Here is a 13,677-nt window from a genome sequence, read left to right as displayed (position 1 = left end):
TCTAGTTTATAGTGGAGGTTAACTGCTCTTCGGTCAGTGAAACACTAGAGTAAAGGGTTTTGATTTTGAAATATATTTGAAGTGATTACCGTCACTTGAGATCATTATGTTATGAAAAAATGCAAATGTTATATACAAAATGAATTTCTTACAGTTGGCTCGAATAGAAAGTCTCAGTCAGCTGGCTAGTAAAGCCAGCCTCACCCATTTGCCTCCTGGTTTTTTTCCACCGGCTAATTTCTCTGGCTTTATGCATTACACACGGCACAGTGAGAGGACTTTACCTTAAAAAACCCTGCAAACCTATCTTCATATAGGGAAAACAAACAAATGGGAGACAAGTCATGCCTACTGAATTTGTTTTTCCTATAAATTCTGTATGAACCTGGCCACCTAAGGACCTGCTAGAGCATGGTCCTCCTCTGCCCTGCTGGGGCTGCAGAGGCAATCTCCAGATTAGGCAATACACATAGCGTGTTTTGTTCCGATGAGGAGCAGCAATTGCAAGAAGCACCAGAGAGCACCAGAGGGAGCTGGCTCCTGGCCTGGACACACTGAACGCTCCAAACTTGCCCAGTTCCCGCTCTGGGCGGAGGCGGCACAGATGCTTCAGTGGCACCCCTTTCATGACTGCGCTCTTTTCAGGTTCTGGCTGTCGGTGAGGATTTGGTCTCATCCCAGACCGCGTGGGCATGCGCGAAGAGACCAATACAGGGGATGATCCCACAGTGTCCATTTGCTGCTTGCTTGTTTAACATTAATCTTTCTACCCTGTGGCAATGTGGACATCGGTGACGTCTAGGGAGGGCATTAACTTGGCTCGAGTTTTCAGTTTAGCAACAGAGAAAACATTAAGGGTAGTTTGCCTGCCCCAAAAAGCATTGCTCAGCTTCCCTACCTGCAGCAAGTAGGCTCCAATTCTAAGACGCGTCCACCTCGCAACGTGCACGCCAGAGCTGGACATGCTCTGGGGGGGATGTGGCTGCTGCGAGGCCCATGCGAAGCAGGCCGCTCTGCCCGGGAGCAGTTTAGCAGCATCAGAGGCAGCGGGCTCACCTGCAACCCACCTGGCAGAGGACTGGCGGCCGCAGCCCCGCAGCAGCCTCGCGCCTCCCCGTGCCACCGCAGCTCCCCGTGCCCAGCAGCCCGGAGGGGCAGCACCTCTTCCCATGGCAGAAGGCGCTCTGCTACCCAGCTGGAGCCAAGCTCCACCCAGGAGCTACCAAGACAGGGAAAAAAGTTTGCTTCAGACTGCTGTATTTTTGTCTTGGTACTGTTTTGTTGATCTTGTTATTTATAATGACTCACTACAATCAGTGGCAGTCGCAGCTGACAGTTACACAACTTTATAGCAGACTAGCAAGGCAGAGCAGCAGGAGTTCCCTCTCCCCCTTCTTTTATAGCCAGACTCAGGGAAGGGAGTCTGGCTCCCGAAAGTCCCTCAAAGTCCCCAGAGTTTTAGCCTGCTGGCCTGGGAAGGCCTTGCCTCATAATCAGTAGCCAGGAAGGTCAGGTATCACATAGGGGTTGTGGTGCAACGCAGACACCAGCTCAGTCTCCCCTCTCAGACCTGACCTGAGTGCAGGTATCCACGCCAGATTGCAGGGTGCCAGGCTGCCAGCCACGTAGGAAGAGTCTGTATTAGCCAGAAAGTCACCGCTGTTGCTCCTGGGGGAGGTGGCAGGACTCTCTGGGGAGGAGCCTCCAGCAGCCTCTACCACCATTGCCTCAGCTTCAACCAAAAAAAAAAAAGTCAGCCTCGCAAGCTTCCATCAGCGGTGTACCAGGATGTGCGTGCAGACGTCACCGTCCTCCACTGTGTGAGGAGGCTCCTGATATGGCCCCAGTGGACGTGGTCGATGGCTGAGCAAAGCTCTTGCAGACCCCATCAGTGACTTCCTTCCCAGCCTCGTCAGTAGGAAAAAATACTCATCCTGGCAGCAGACGGGGACTGAACGAGCAGCCAGGGAAACCCCAGCCCTGTAAAGTCAGCTTTGCATACACCGGTTCAAGCCAGCTTGTACCAGGCATGGGCTTTTCCCCTGGGACATTTGCTCTGATCTTCCTCTCTCCTGCAGCCTCAGTTGGGTTCAGATCAAGGTTTACAGAGAACATTAACACAGGGCGGCAGAAGTGGCCGGCTGTTGTTCCTTTTTCTTTGTTGTTTCTTTTTCAGAGGAGTTTGCAGCCAGGGTGTTGGAGGAGCTTTTTGAAGAGGGTTTTTTTGGCTCACTCCAGCAAATCCATGATTTTGATGTCATGCAGAGGACACTGCTAGCATTTGTGCTCCAGGTTCGCTCTCCCAGGACTTCCAGCCCTGGGCAAGCGCCCCAAAGCCCTGCACCAGCAGTGGGTCCCACCATGGCTGCGACATAAGCTGGGATTTCCCCAGGACCTGTGCGCTCCGGGACAACCTGCCCCGCGGGAGCAGGAGCTGCAGAGACCCAGCGCCCCAGTGGCATGCCCTGAGGCGGGCAGCACCGTGCCCAGGGCCCTGCTCAGGGGGCGATGGCAGCTTGCTGCTTCCTCTGCTCCTGCCTCATCTTCAGAGTCAGCATCACCCGTCGGTACAGGTCTGCAGAGAGGAAGGGAAAGGATCGGACACTCCAACATCGCAGTCAAGCTCCTACCCCGTCGTGGCCCTGCAGGGCTGAGTCCCACAGCCTGCACTGAGCGAGGGGTGCAAGGACGCATCCCACCTCCCAGACCACCAGCCCTCGCCTGCGCCCCCAGCACAGCGCCCACCCCAGCACCTTTCACGCCCCACGTCAAGGGGCACCCTGCACCGGGTGCTACTCCCACTGCAGCTAGGTGCTCCTGAGTGGCTCGCACCCCACTGCGAGCAAGCCAGACCCCTTGGACGCTCTTTTCAGCAAAACCTGTCCTGGGAAATACCAAAGGTGCTCGAGACAGGCTCATGCTGCTGCTCCAGGGCTGACTCCTGTGACTTGATTTTATTCTTGATTTTCTTCTTCTTTTTCTTTTTCACGCCCTGCCCTGGAGGAGGAGAAACAAAGATCGGGCATCACATTTGGGCAAGGACACATTTGTTACCAAACCAGCTGGGAGGATGGATGCTCGTGGGAGCACAGTCCTCCGGCACCTCTGTACATCAGCCCCTGCCAAGATGGTCAGAGATCTCTCTCTCCTCTCGCCCTCGCGGGGCTCCTGCGATTCCCTGCTCGGAGCTTCAGCAGATCTGCAAGCAAAGCCAAAGGGAACGGCAAGAAGGGGGTCTGCAGCTTCGCACCGGTCTGCCTGCGGCACCGGAGCCCCCAACCCACCACCAGCCACAGGGTCCCGAGCCGGCTGTCCCAAAACCGCCCCTGCGGGGTGGCTCCGGAGGGTCCCGCTGTGCCCGTGCAGGGGGTGCCTGCGCCCCAGGGGTGGGCCGGCGGTGGGGCCGGCACCCCGCGCCCTCCTCACCTGCCTGGGGGGCAGCCGGGCCAGCGGGCGCCGGGTCCTCCTGCCCGACCCTGTTGGCGGGCAGCAGCCCGGCCCCAGCCGCGGCTCTGCCGTCGCCCCCTCCTGCGGGGCCCTTGGGCTCCTCGGCCGGGCTCCTGGCCGCTCCCGAGCCCTTCTTCCTCACCTTCACCTTCCTCTTCCTCCTCCTGGCGCCCGCCGCGCTCTCCTCCTGGGAAAGGGAGGAGGGGGAAAGGGCTGGTTCTGGTTTCGCTCGGCCGAGGCCCCGGCAGCCTGGATCACCCCGAGGACGGCCGGGGCCGAGGCGGGCGCAGGGCAGCGCCGGCTACCTGGGGAAGGAGGTTGTGGACGGGCTGCAGCAGCCGGCGGCCGGCCCCCGTCTCGCCATCCCCTTGGCGGGCGCCCTCGGGCCAGGCCGGCGGCTCCCTGGAGGGGCACGGGCGGGAGGCGCGGGGCGGCGGGGGCGCCCCGGGGCTGGGCGGCCGGACGCGGGCGCTCAGGGCCTCGTAGTCGGCGGCGACGGCCCGCAGGAGCCAGCGCAGCCCCAGCAGGGCGCTGCGGCACGGGCCCCGCCGGAGCCCCACGGCGGCCGCGCACGGCTCCTGGGGGGCGGACGGAGGGGGCCGGCGTCAGGGGGCAGGCGCCCGCGGGCCCCCGCGAAGTGGTGGCCCGAGGACGCCAGCCCGGGGGGGGGGTCTCCTGCGGGGCGGCCGCCACCGCCGCCGCCGGCCCCGCGGACTCACGATGCGGCACGGCGACTTGTTGGCGTTCACCAGCTGCTCCAGGCAGAGGCACTCGATGAGCTCGCAGGGGAGGAGGGCGTCCGCCTCGTCCTGCTTGTTGGCCAGCCTGGGGGCGGCCAGAGGGCGGGCGGTCAGACGGGGCGCCCACGGGGCTCCTTGTCCCCGTCCCCTTGCAGAGCAGAGCAGGGCTGGGAGCAGAGCTGGGGGAAAGGGGCTGATACGCGTTACGGGGGGGGGGAATTTATTGCTTATGTATTGCTTCCGTGATAGCCCTCTGGGTGCTGCCTCCCCAGAACAGCCCAACCGTGCTCCTTGCATCTCCACACCTTCGTCAGTGAGGTCCCCACCAGCACCCCTCGCCCTAGGGACCGCAGTCAGGGCGCTCGGCCTTACAGCAAGAGGGGCTTCCCGGAGACCTTGGGATGACTCAGGACGCGGCCCAAGGCCTTCCTGGCCTCCTCCATGCGCGCCGGGTCGCTGGCGTCCAGGACGAAGAGCAGCCCGTGGGCAGCGCCATAGTGGCTGCGCCAGGCGCCGCGGGACCGCTGTCCGCCCGGCAGGTCCACCAGCGTCACCTCAAACCGGTCCACCCGGAGATGGGTCTGGCCGGGCTGTGCCGCGGGCAGCACCTCACCAGCCAGCACTGCGAGAGGAGAGACGGTGGAGACCTGGGCATGGCCTGGTCTCACCCGCTGCGGCTGCGCCCTGCTCCGATTGCACAGAGGGCCAGCTCGCAGGAGGCTCACCCCTGCCTGGCTCCGCAGAAGACCATAAAGCCACTGCCTCCAGCTGCAGGTGGCCCCAGCTCCTCACCTCTCTGGAGGTCCGTGACCAGGGTGGTTTTCCCCGCGTTGTCCAGGCCCACAACAAGGAGGGTCACCTTCCTGGGGAAGGAGAATGACCCGGTGAGCCTGCATCCCGGGGAGCGGCGATGGAGCCCTCGCGGTGCTTCCCAGGGCAGCGATTGCTTCCCGGATCACACCAAACTGAGCAGCGATATGCGCAGGCCAAGAAGATGGTTCCTTATGGGCATATCAGTTCAGGATTGCTCTTAATGTTGTTCCACGTTAGTGCGTCATGGCTATACACAGAGTGAGAGCGCAAGGAAGTTCTCCAAGCCTCTGCCTGGACCCAGGAGTTTTCCCTGTTGCTAAGGCCTCCAGCAACATATCCACCTGAGCCGTACACATCTCATTTTCCCTTTGCTTTACAAGTCAGCAGTGCTAGTCGTTTTGTTTTCGGTGTCTTTTTCCCCTTAGACTCATACGCAGGCCTGGGTGTGCAGCACGACTCCACCTCTGATATTACAATTAACGTGCTGCTGTTGCAAAGGGAGGACCACAAACTGCCTTATCGCCCGTACCACACCCAGCAGCGCCTGCCCTGCGTGGGCATAACGCTTTCCCGCAAAGCACTCTTTCAAAAGAAAATTTAATCTGGTCTCGTGACGCACGTCAACGCTCCAGGCGATTCAGGTTTTGCCCTGAGCTTTATCGGGGAGCTGGTTTGAGAGGAGAAGGCACTGGGACTCCCCCCACCACCCCGACGTTTCTGGAGTCGGCACTTCTGGACGTACGCTCCGCACGCTGGAGGGACGGACGGCGCGACAGCCCCGGAGACGTGCCCGCTGCGGCCGCGGCGCTCCTCCCGCCCCGCTGATCCCCTGGCAGGGCACCGGCCGCCCTCAGCCCTCCTGCTGCGACGCTGAATGCGTGCCCTGGCCGAGGACCTGCTCCCTCTGTCCTTCGGGACGGGCTCGTGCCCTGCTCCAACCAAGGGGGAGCCGAAAAGGCAGGGGGTAAAGCTCGTGCCGGGGAGGAGACCGCCCCGTTCCCTGTTGGCATCCCGGGGTACGGGCATACCTGACGGGCTCCTGCACGGCCTGCAGCCAGGACCAGCAGTGGGAGAAGAGGTGGAACATGCTGCGCCGCCCCGCGCCGACCGGCCGCGGCCTCTCGCCGGCACCTACGAGACGAGCGGGCTGGCACGGCCCCGCGCTTCGCCCCGCTGGCGGCTGCAGCATGGCAGCTGCCCGCTCGTCGGCCCGCGGGTGCCAGCCCGCGCGAGCCGGCCGGGAGAGCCGCCGGGCGATGGCCCGCGGGCCCGGCACCCCTCTCACCCGCTCGCTCCTGCCATCCGGCCCCCTGCTCACATCGCCTCCTTCGCGCAGCGGCTGCTTTAACCTAATCCGGATTTACGTTACTGCTGGCAGCCGCCTTAATCCTGGCGGGGCCGGGCCCGCTGGGAAGCGGAGTGCCGCGGGGCTGGCCACCGCGCCGGCCGGCGGGGAACGGCACTGCGCTACCCACCGGGCCGCACAGCGGCTGGCGGAGGGGACACCTGAGAGCCCACGCGGCCTTCGCAGCTGAACGAGTATCTGCTGTAACAAACAGCTCCCCCGACTGCCTGCCCTCCAGCCCCCGGCCCGCTGCTCCTCTGCAAGGCCCAGCAGCGGGGGGAGCCCGGTCCGTGCCGGCAGCGGAGCCCGCCGGCCCCAGGCGTGCGCGCGGGCCCCCGGTCTGGGCCGCGAGACCCCCCGGGTGGAGGGGTGCGCGGGGCCGGGAGGCGGCGGGGCGGGCGGGCAGCCGTGCCGGCCACCCGGGAGCCTGGCCCTGGGGCAGAGCAGGAGGAGGAAGGGAGCTGATGGAGGAGCCGGCGACGGAGAGGAAGCGGGCGAGGGGAAGGCCCCCCCCGGCCGAGAGCGCTGCTCCGGCTTCGCCGGCCCTCACGCCCCGCCGCCCCGTTTTCAGTGACCCCCCCTCCCCGGGCCGGGGGACGGGGCCGGCGCCCGAGGGGGCGGCGCGCGCCCGGACCGAGCGGCCGGGCGGTTAATGATTACCGGAGGAGGTGGCAGCTGCACGCAGCGTCGCTGGGGGGGCCGTTGGCCTGCAGGCCCCCGTGTTTGACCGCCGGGGCAGCGTGCCTGCGCCCCCAGCCGCTCTGGCCTGGCCGAGGGCGAGGGAGGGCGGCTGTGCCCGGCGTGGGGGGGCCGCAGGGCTGCGCTGACCACGCGTGCAGCAGGCGTCGGGGATGCCCGTTTGCAGCCGCCGGCGGACAGCCCCCTCCCCGGCGTGCACGCCTTGGACCGTCCCGACCCCCTTCGTGGCCTCCCCGGGCGCAGGGGCTTTGCAAGCAGCAAGCCTTTTGGAGAAGGAGCTGCGGCGTTACTGAAATGGCATGCAGGAACGGCGGCGTCCCTCTCTACATGCCTGGGGACCCGGCCTCGAAACCTGCTCCCCCCGCCCCGCCAAACCCTCCGGGAGACTCGCGCTCGACAAGTGGCCAGCCCTCATCCACGGGTGTTTTGCTGCTGGCCTGGCCTTGGCCTGCGGCTGCTGCAGCTCCGGTTACTCAGCGAGGCGGCTGGCCGCGCGCCCAGAAACGCGCGCCCCGGCCCCTTGGCTTGCGGAGGGAGCCGCCGGGCTCGGCCACGCTCTGCCCCGCGCTGCCGGCTCGGTGGCCGGCGGCTCCGGGGCCGGCCGGGCAAAGCACCGCTGCCGCGCAGGAGCCGCTCCGGGTTTACCGCCGTCACCGTTGCCAGGTGAGAAACTCTGAAGGCAGGATTTGCTATCTTGGTCGATCAAGGAAGACGTTCCTCATTAGGGCTCTTAAGGAGCTCTGCCCCGCGCGCCCCTTCCTGGCCGACCGCCGGGCATGGTCCTGCAGCGCCGCCCGTCCCAGGGACGGCGGCGAGGGAGAGCTCTGCCCCCGGCGTGCTGGGCTCCGGCGGGCAGCACTCTTTTAATGCCATTTCTGCCCGCCTGCCCTGCCGCGGCTCCCCCAGACCCTGCGAGCGCGCGCCGGCGCTGGGCTGGGGCTCCGGCCGCACCTGCCTGCGGCCCAAGGGGCGAGGACGCGGGGCTGGGGGAGACGCCGGGGCCGGGGGGGCCGCGGAGGGTGAGCGGGAAGACGCGCCAGGGAGAGGACTGGGCGGCAGGGAGAGGGACCGTGCTGGCTTTCAAACGCGTCGTGCAATGACGGCAGCCCGTCGGGGTGAACCGAAGCGGCGGCTTTGCAAACAACCGCATCGCCCCTTTAAATCCCAGCGCGGCTCTGGTGGCTAATGATAAACCGGATAATAGGGGCTTTAAATCCCTAGAGCTAATGATATGCAAGCGCCACGCGGTCCGACTGGACTCGCCGGCGAGTTGGCGCCCGTGCCGTGGAAACGTGTTGTCGGTGACGCAGGGCCCCCCCAGCGCCTGCTGGCGACACGTGCCCTGCGCCGGGCGGGCGCCGGAGGAGGAGCAGGTCCGTCCGCGAAAGCCGCAGCGGGCAGACGTTAACTTTAACCAAGATAAGCGACTCGCCGAGTCACGCTCGCAGGCGGCGCGCAACCAGCGCGGGGCGAACACGAACCTACCCAAAACGGGCCAAAACGCGGCCGGGCGAGGAGGCGGCAAAGGGGGCCGGGGGCTGCCCGCCGCCGCGGGGCCTGGCGTCACCCCGGCCGAACGGCTCCGGGATCCGTCAGCTCGCTGCTTTTCGCCCCCTTTCTCGCTGGCTTTTGCTGGGGTGCTTCTCGGGGCGATCGCACCAGAAGTCCCCGGGGCCCCGAAAGCGGGCTCCCCGCCGCCCGCTCCCGCGGTGCCTGCCGCCGCCGGCGCGGGGAGCCGCGTGCCGCTGCCTGCAGCCCGGCGGGCGCCCACGGCGCTGTATACGTTTACACCCGGTGAGACCAGAGGGATCCGTTAATTAAAAGTAACTTCAACTCTTCCTGCCTGGTTTATTGTTACAGTATCATACACCTGCTGCCTGAACTGGAATTGCAGCCAAAGGGCCGCGACTTCAACACGTGTATGTGTTACGGAGAGCTATAAATCCAGCAGAAGGCGGCACTTCCATTTTCTTTTTGAAGAACTTAAGCGATGAGGCGGCAGGGAAATGCCCCCCTCCGCCCCGTGCCCGAGCGGTACCGCAGGAGGAGCAGCGGCGCGCGTGCTCCCTGCCCCGGGCCCTGCGCGGCTGCCCGGAGCGCTGGGGACGGCTGATCACAGCCCCGGCGGGACCGAGACACAGGGTTTTCTCCCTGCGAGGGTCTAGGTGCAGGATGAGGGACTGCGAGCGCACAGGGGCGATACAGGAAAATGCCAAGCAAATGGAAAAAAATATTTCTTCCCCCAACCAGAAACTTTTCCATGGACTGATGGGCAAGAAAAAAAAAAAAAAGAGTTATGTAGAGTGAAATGCAAAATCCGAACAGCTTAAGCCGTGAAGCACTCATTTGCAAAGCTATTTCCAAAGTAAGTAAAAAGTTCCCAGCTCACGAGTTCCTCCAGCCCCCTGCAGCTGCTAGCTTTGCTGGTGTGAGCTGCGTGCCTGCGCTGGGGCCCGAGGGCCTTTGCTGCGCGCTCAGCTGGCTAACGCTGTGCGGTTTCCGCTTCATCCAGCACGCTGGCTCTTTGGGGGGATCAACACATCCCCACCGTCGTCGCCCTGCGCAGCGTCAGCGGCGTATTTAGTTCCTTAGCACCAAGCGTGTCCGTGGGGAGACTTCTGATCCGAAAGGGCAGCGGGGGGTGGGGAAGCACAGCCGTCCCTGCTCCGAGACCAGCTGCCTCTGCCTCTCCGTGCATGGCTATATTTGGGAAGCTGAGGCCGTGCCGCTCGGCATGCCCCGGTGGCGGCTGCTGGGAGCGATGCCTCCTCCGCGGTCCTAGCGCAGCGGCACTGCCGGGCGCTGCAGGGCACGGCCAGGCGCCGGTTTCCTGAGCGGGTGGGCAGCTCTCCAGCCCCCGGGCTCTTTAAGGGCTCTCACAAGGGGCTCTCTGCCTTTTCCAAAGGGCTTCTCTCTTCTCCTTTTACAGGAGCCAAGCTGCCAGACGGGCAGTGTTTAAAGCAGAGATGCCTATTTTCAGAGTCAGAGCTAGCGAGGGAGGTTGCTCCAGCCCCTGCGTATAGCCCGGACCGGCACACGCAGATGCCCTCGCTGCGTCCCACGGACACGCAAGGGCCTGGAAAAGCTGGGCAGCAAATCCTGCATTTCACACGTAACCACTATTGCCACATCCCTGTGTTTGCAGCGCGTGAACGCTGGCATTAAGAAACTAATGAAGTCGGGGATTAAGAAACTAATGAAGCTAATGATGCTCTCCAGGACAAGGCAGCGTTTTCCAAAACGAGAGAACTGAAATTCCCGTGTGGTGGCAGGACTTGGGGCTGCTGCTTTGGGCAAACCCCAGCCGGCAGGAGACCCGCGAACGCGAGAGCTGCTGGCGCTCACAGCGAGGTGCGGGCAGGACCCCGGCAGCAAGGTGCCACCGTGTGCCGAGCCCGGCCACCCACGGGCACAGCGCAGCTCTATGGCTGTGCAAGAAAAATAGCATTTTCTCCTTCATCCTGTCTTTCTCATCTAGATCAGCTCCTCAAAGTGAGGTTTGCAAAAGACATGAGCTTCTAGGTGCTACTATAACATAATAAATAACCTGTAACCCGTCTAAAAATCCTTGCTTTATAAAATGGCCCTAGAGCTGTCACCACCATTCCCATCTGCTTGGCACTTTGCATTCGCATGAGATTTTCTCATGTTGGAGGTCACTTCACCTTTTTGGACCTTGGCTCCGCAGCCCAGGGCACCGCTCAGCGCCAAAGCTACCTCCCGGGGCGCCGGGCAGCGCGTGGCTGCCTGGCCTGGGATCCATCCCGGCCGTGCGTGCGAACGCCTGAGAGCGCTCCGTCTCTCCGCTGAGCCGTCCCCCCTGCTCCCGCTGCGTGGGTCAGGCGGCTGCTCCGCAGCTGCAAGTTCAGGGGCTGCCGTGCAGCCGCGCTGCAGCCAAGCTCGGCTTGCAGGCAGAGGCACGGGCTGCGATCCCCGAGCCACGGGGAGTGGCAAAGCAGCGGGGGCAGAATCGCTTTCTGATAGCATCTGGGGACGCAATGCTTTTATGGTCTGCTGCTGGCAGCGCTGAGCTCCGGGCAGGTAGGTTTCGGCTGGAGGGGTGACTCACGGCGTGAACCAGAGCGCATGCCTCTGTCTTGCCCTGCTGGGGTCAGAAAATGGGATAATAACTGGTCTGGGGAAGCGCTGTGAGGTTTCATCCATCCATTCCTCTGAACAGTGCCAGGACTTGTAGACGCAGGACTGGAATTCTTCTGTTCTTAAACAATTGCACTTAAAATATTTCATCATGGAACAGGGGAAGACAAAATTAAAAATGCGATGACTGTGAGCCTGGGAATTACTCAGCTGAGGCTTGGTGACCTGCCAGACTCCTGGGGGCCGCTTTTAATTTGTATAAATGGAAATCACATAAATGGTATAGATTGCAGGTTGCTCTCGCTGCTAATAAGGAGGCGTGGGCGCAGCCGGCCGCGCCAGGCGGTGCGCTGTCATCGGCTGAGCGCCCCGTGTGCCGGGGCCAGCCGCAGCGGCAGTCGCTCCCGAGCGGCGCGGGGCCCCCAGCCGTGGCGCCCGGGGGCAGGACGTGCCGGCCCGGGGGGAAAGCTGCCGCCCTGGGGGGCTGCCCCGGCCGGCGAGCAGGCTGCCCGGAGCGATGCTCTGCCCCTTGCACTCTGCCCTGCTGGGCTTTGCGGAGAGGCTGTTTTCCAAAAACAGCTCGAAAATATGCGTCTACCGTAGCAGAGCCGAGCGATCACACGCGAGCCTGCCCTCCCCTGCGGTCAGGCCGGTCCTGGTGAGCTCATCGCCTTTGTGGGCTCCCGAAGCAGCTGTGCAGTTGGAGGAAAAAGTGCTGAGCAGGAGCTGAGGCCGGCGCTGCCTGTTGGCGCGGGCTGGAGCGGCGGGAGCGAGCGCCACGGTGGCCTTCGCTGCGTCCCCAAGGCCTCCGGCGGTTTCATCCCCAGCCCTGCCATGGATAAGCTAAACAGCCCGTCCCAGTAAAACGGGCACAACTGCTACTCGCGGGGCTTGTGAAGCTTGGTGCGTTGGAGGAGAGGAGCTCCCGAAGCGCTCGGGGCAGGCGGAGCGGGGGACGCCGCGTCACCTCGGGCTCTGCCCCCAGCGCCGCCAGCCGCCTCCTCCCCAGCTGGCCTGGCTGCGGAAGGATGAACACCGAGCTACCGACGGCCGCCTGAAAACAGGGCGAATTGGCTGACCTCAAACGCTCCTTGCCTGAGTCACGTCTCCCGCAGCCAAGCCAGCGCGCGTCCAGGCCCAGGAGCCCGGCGCGCCGGGGCCGGAGAGCTCGCGCGCGCGACCGGGGCGGCCGGCTGCAGGAGCTCCCGCTGCGGGAAAGGCAGGCAGAGCCCGGCACGCACTGGGGGACGGGGAGCAGGCAGCCCCCCAGGCCTGCAGCGCCGGATCCGCGCTGGTCACCGCGCCGCCGAGCCTCCCCACCGGCCTCTGCCGCGGCCCGGACGGCGGGCGGTTGTATTCCCCACGGCTCGCGCTTCCTCCTACCCGGTGCGGGCTCGCCCGGGGGCCGTGGCGCGAGGCAGCCCAATGCCCCCACCTCACTGCGTGCCCTGCAGCTCCCTGCAGCGCTCTGCCCCGGCTCCCGGCGCCGGGGCCTTTCCGCCGCAGGTGCCCGGGGGGGAGCCTGCGGGGCAGCGGGCGCCCCCAGGCCCAGCCCCACACGTGCCTCCCCAGGGCTGGGCCTCGGGGCTGGGGCCCAGAGCCGCGGGCTGTAGCGGGTGCAGGAAGCGCTCTGGCAGGCGGCTGGTGCAAGGCGGGGGCACGGCGGGCACCCACACTGCCATCCCCTCCCGCCCCCCGTGGGACCCCGGCGTCCCCAGGGCCACCTGACACCTCTCCCCTGGGGGGCACCCTGGGGATGCTGGGACCTACTAGGGTGCCATTGGGCCATGGAGCCAGGGCATGGTGGGGGGGGAAGGTGGTAATTGGGGATGGGTCCGAGGGGGCACCCCTAAGGCTAGGGGTGCGCAGAGTGTGGCATGGGGGGCTGGCAGGGCTAAGGCTGCAGGGTGGGGGGGGTCCCAGGGTGGGTGCTGCAGGGAGGCTGGGCATGGCTGAGGGGGTCCCAGGGCAGGGGCCCAGCCACGGCAGGGGGTTGTCCCGAGCAGACTGGGGGGTCCCCAGCGGATGTCCTGGAGTTAGGAGGTCCTGCTGGGGTGGGGGAGTCCTGTGCTGGAGGGCGGGGGGGGTCCCTTGGCACAGGGTCGGGGGTCCTGGGGTGAGGAGGGTCCCAGACCCAGCAGGGGTCCTGGCGGGGTGGAGGGGGTCGCGGATGGGGGATCGCGAGGCAGAGCGGGGTCCCGGGTCCGGGGCTGGGGGGGTCCTGGGGCAGACGGTCCGGCCTTGCGGGGGGGGGGTCCCAGGCCCGGCGGGGGGGTCCCGGCCGGGAGGAGGGTCCAGAGCCGGCGGGGTGCCCCAGCCGTCCCCATCCCCCGCCGGCGGGGCGGGCCCGGGAGCGCCGTGGGCGCAGCCCGCCCCCGCCCGGCGCGGCGCGGCGCGGCACCGCCCGGCCCTGCGCGGCGGCCGGGCCGGCGGCTGCCCGTCGGGGCGGCCGTGCGGCGGGGGCGCTCCGCTCCGCACCGCTCCGCACCGCAGCGCGCGGCTCTTCTCTCGCTGCAGCCCGGCATGGCGCCGCGG

At 65.4% G+C, this 13,677-nt stretch overlaps 1 protein-coding gene and 1 long non-coding RNA gene across 2 annotated transcripts; both read right to left on the bottom strand.

Moving 5' to 3' along the window:
• Window positions 1-1,328: 1,328 nt before the first annotated feature.
• On the bottom strand, window positions 1,329-3,600 carry LOC138068737 (uncharacterized). Its single transcript, XR_011143470.1, has 3 exons — window positions 3,427-3,600; window positions 2,896-2,997; window positions 1,329-2,575 (listed from the first exon to the last, which is right to left on the bottom strand). It is a non-coding gene; the product is annotated as an uncharacterized lncRNA (long non-coding RNA).
• A 101-nt stretch (window positions 3,601-3,701) lies between these two features.
• Window positions 3,702-6,343, bottom strand: ARL13A (ARF like GTPase 13A). Its single transcript, XM_068957546.1, has 6 exons — window positions 6,286-6,343; window positions 6,029-6,131; window positions 4,980-5,050; window positions 4,560-4,809; window positions 4,167-4,272; window positions 3,702-4,025 (listed from the first exon to the last, which is right to left on the bottom strand). The coding sequence occupies exons 2-6, from the start codon at window positions 6,085-6,087 to the stop codon at window positions 3,702-3,704; spliced, it is 810 nt and encodes a 269-aa protein (XP_068813647.1). The 5' UTR covers window positions 6,088-6,131; window positions 6,286-6,343.
• Window positions 6,344-13,677: the final 7,334 nt, after the last annotated feature.

This window comes from Struthio camelus, chromosome 11 (assembly GCF_040807025.1).
Source record: "Struthio camelus isolate bStrCam1 chromosome 11, bStrCam1.hap1, whole genome shotgun sequence".
NCBI classification, from domain to species: domain Eukaryota; kingdom Metazoa; phylum Chordata; class Aves; order Struthioniformes; family Struthionidae; genus Struthio; species Struthio camelus.
Note: the sequence above shows the minus strand (reverse complement) of the source record. Positions and strands in the feature narration are given on the sequence as shown.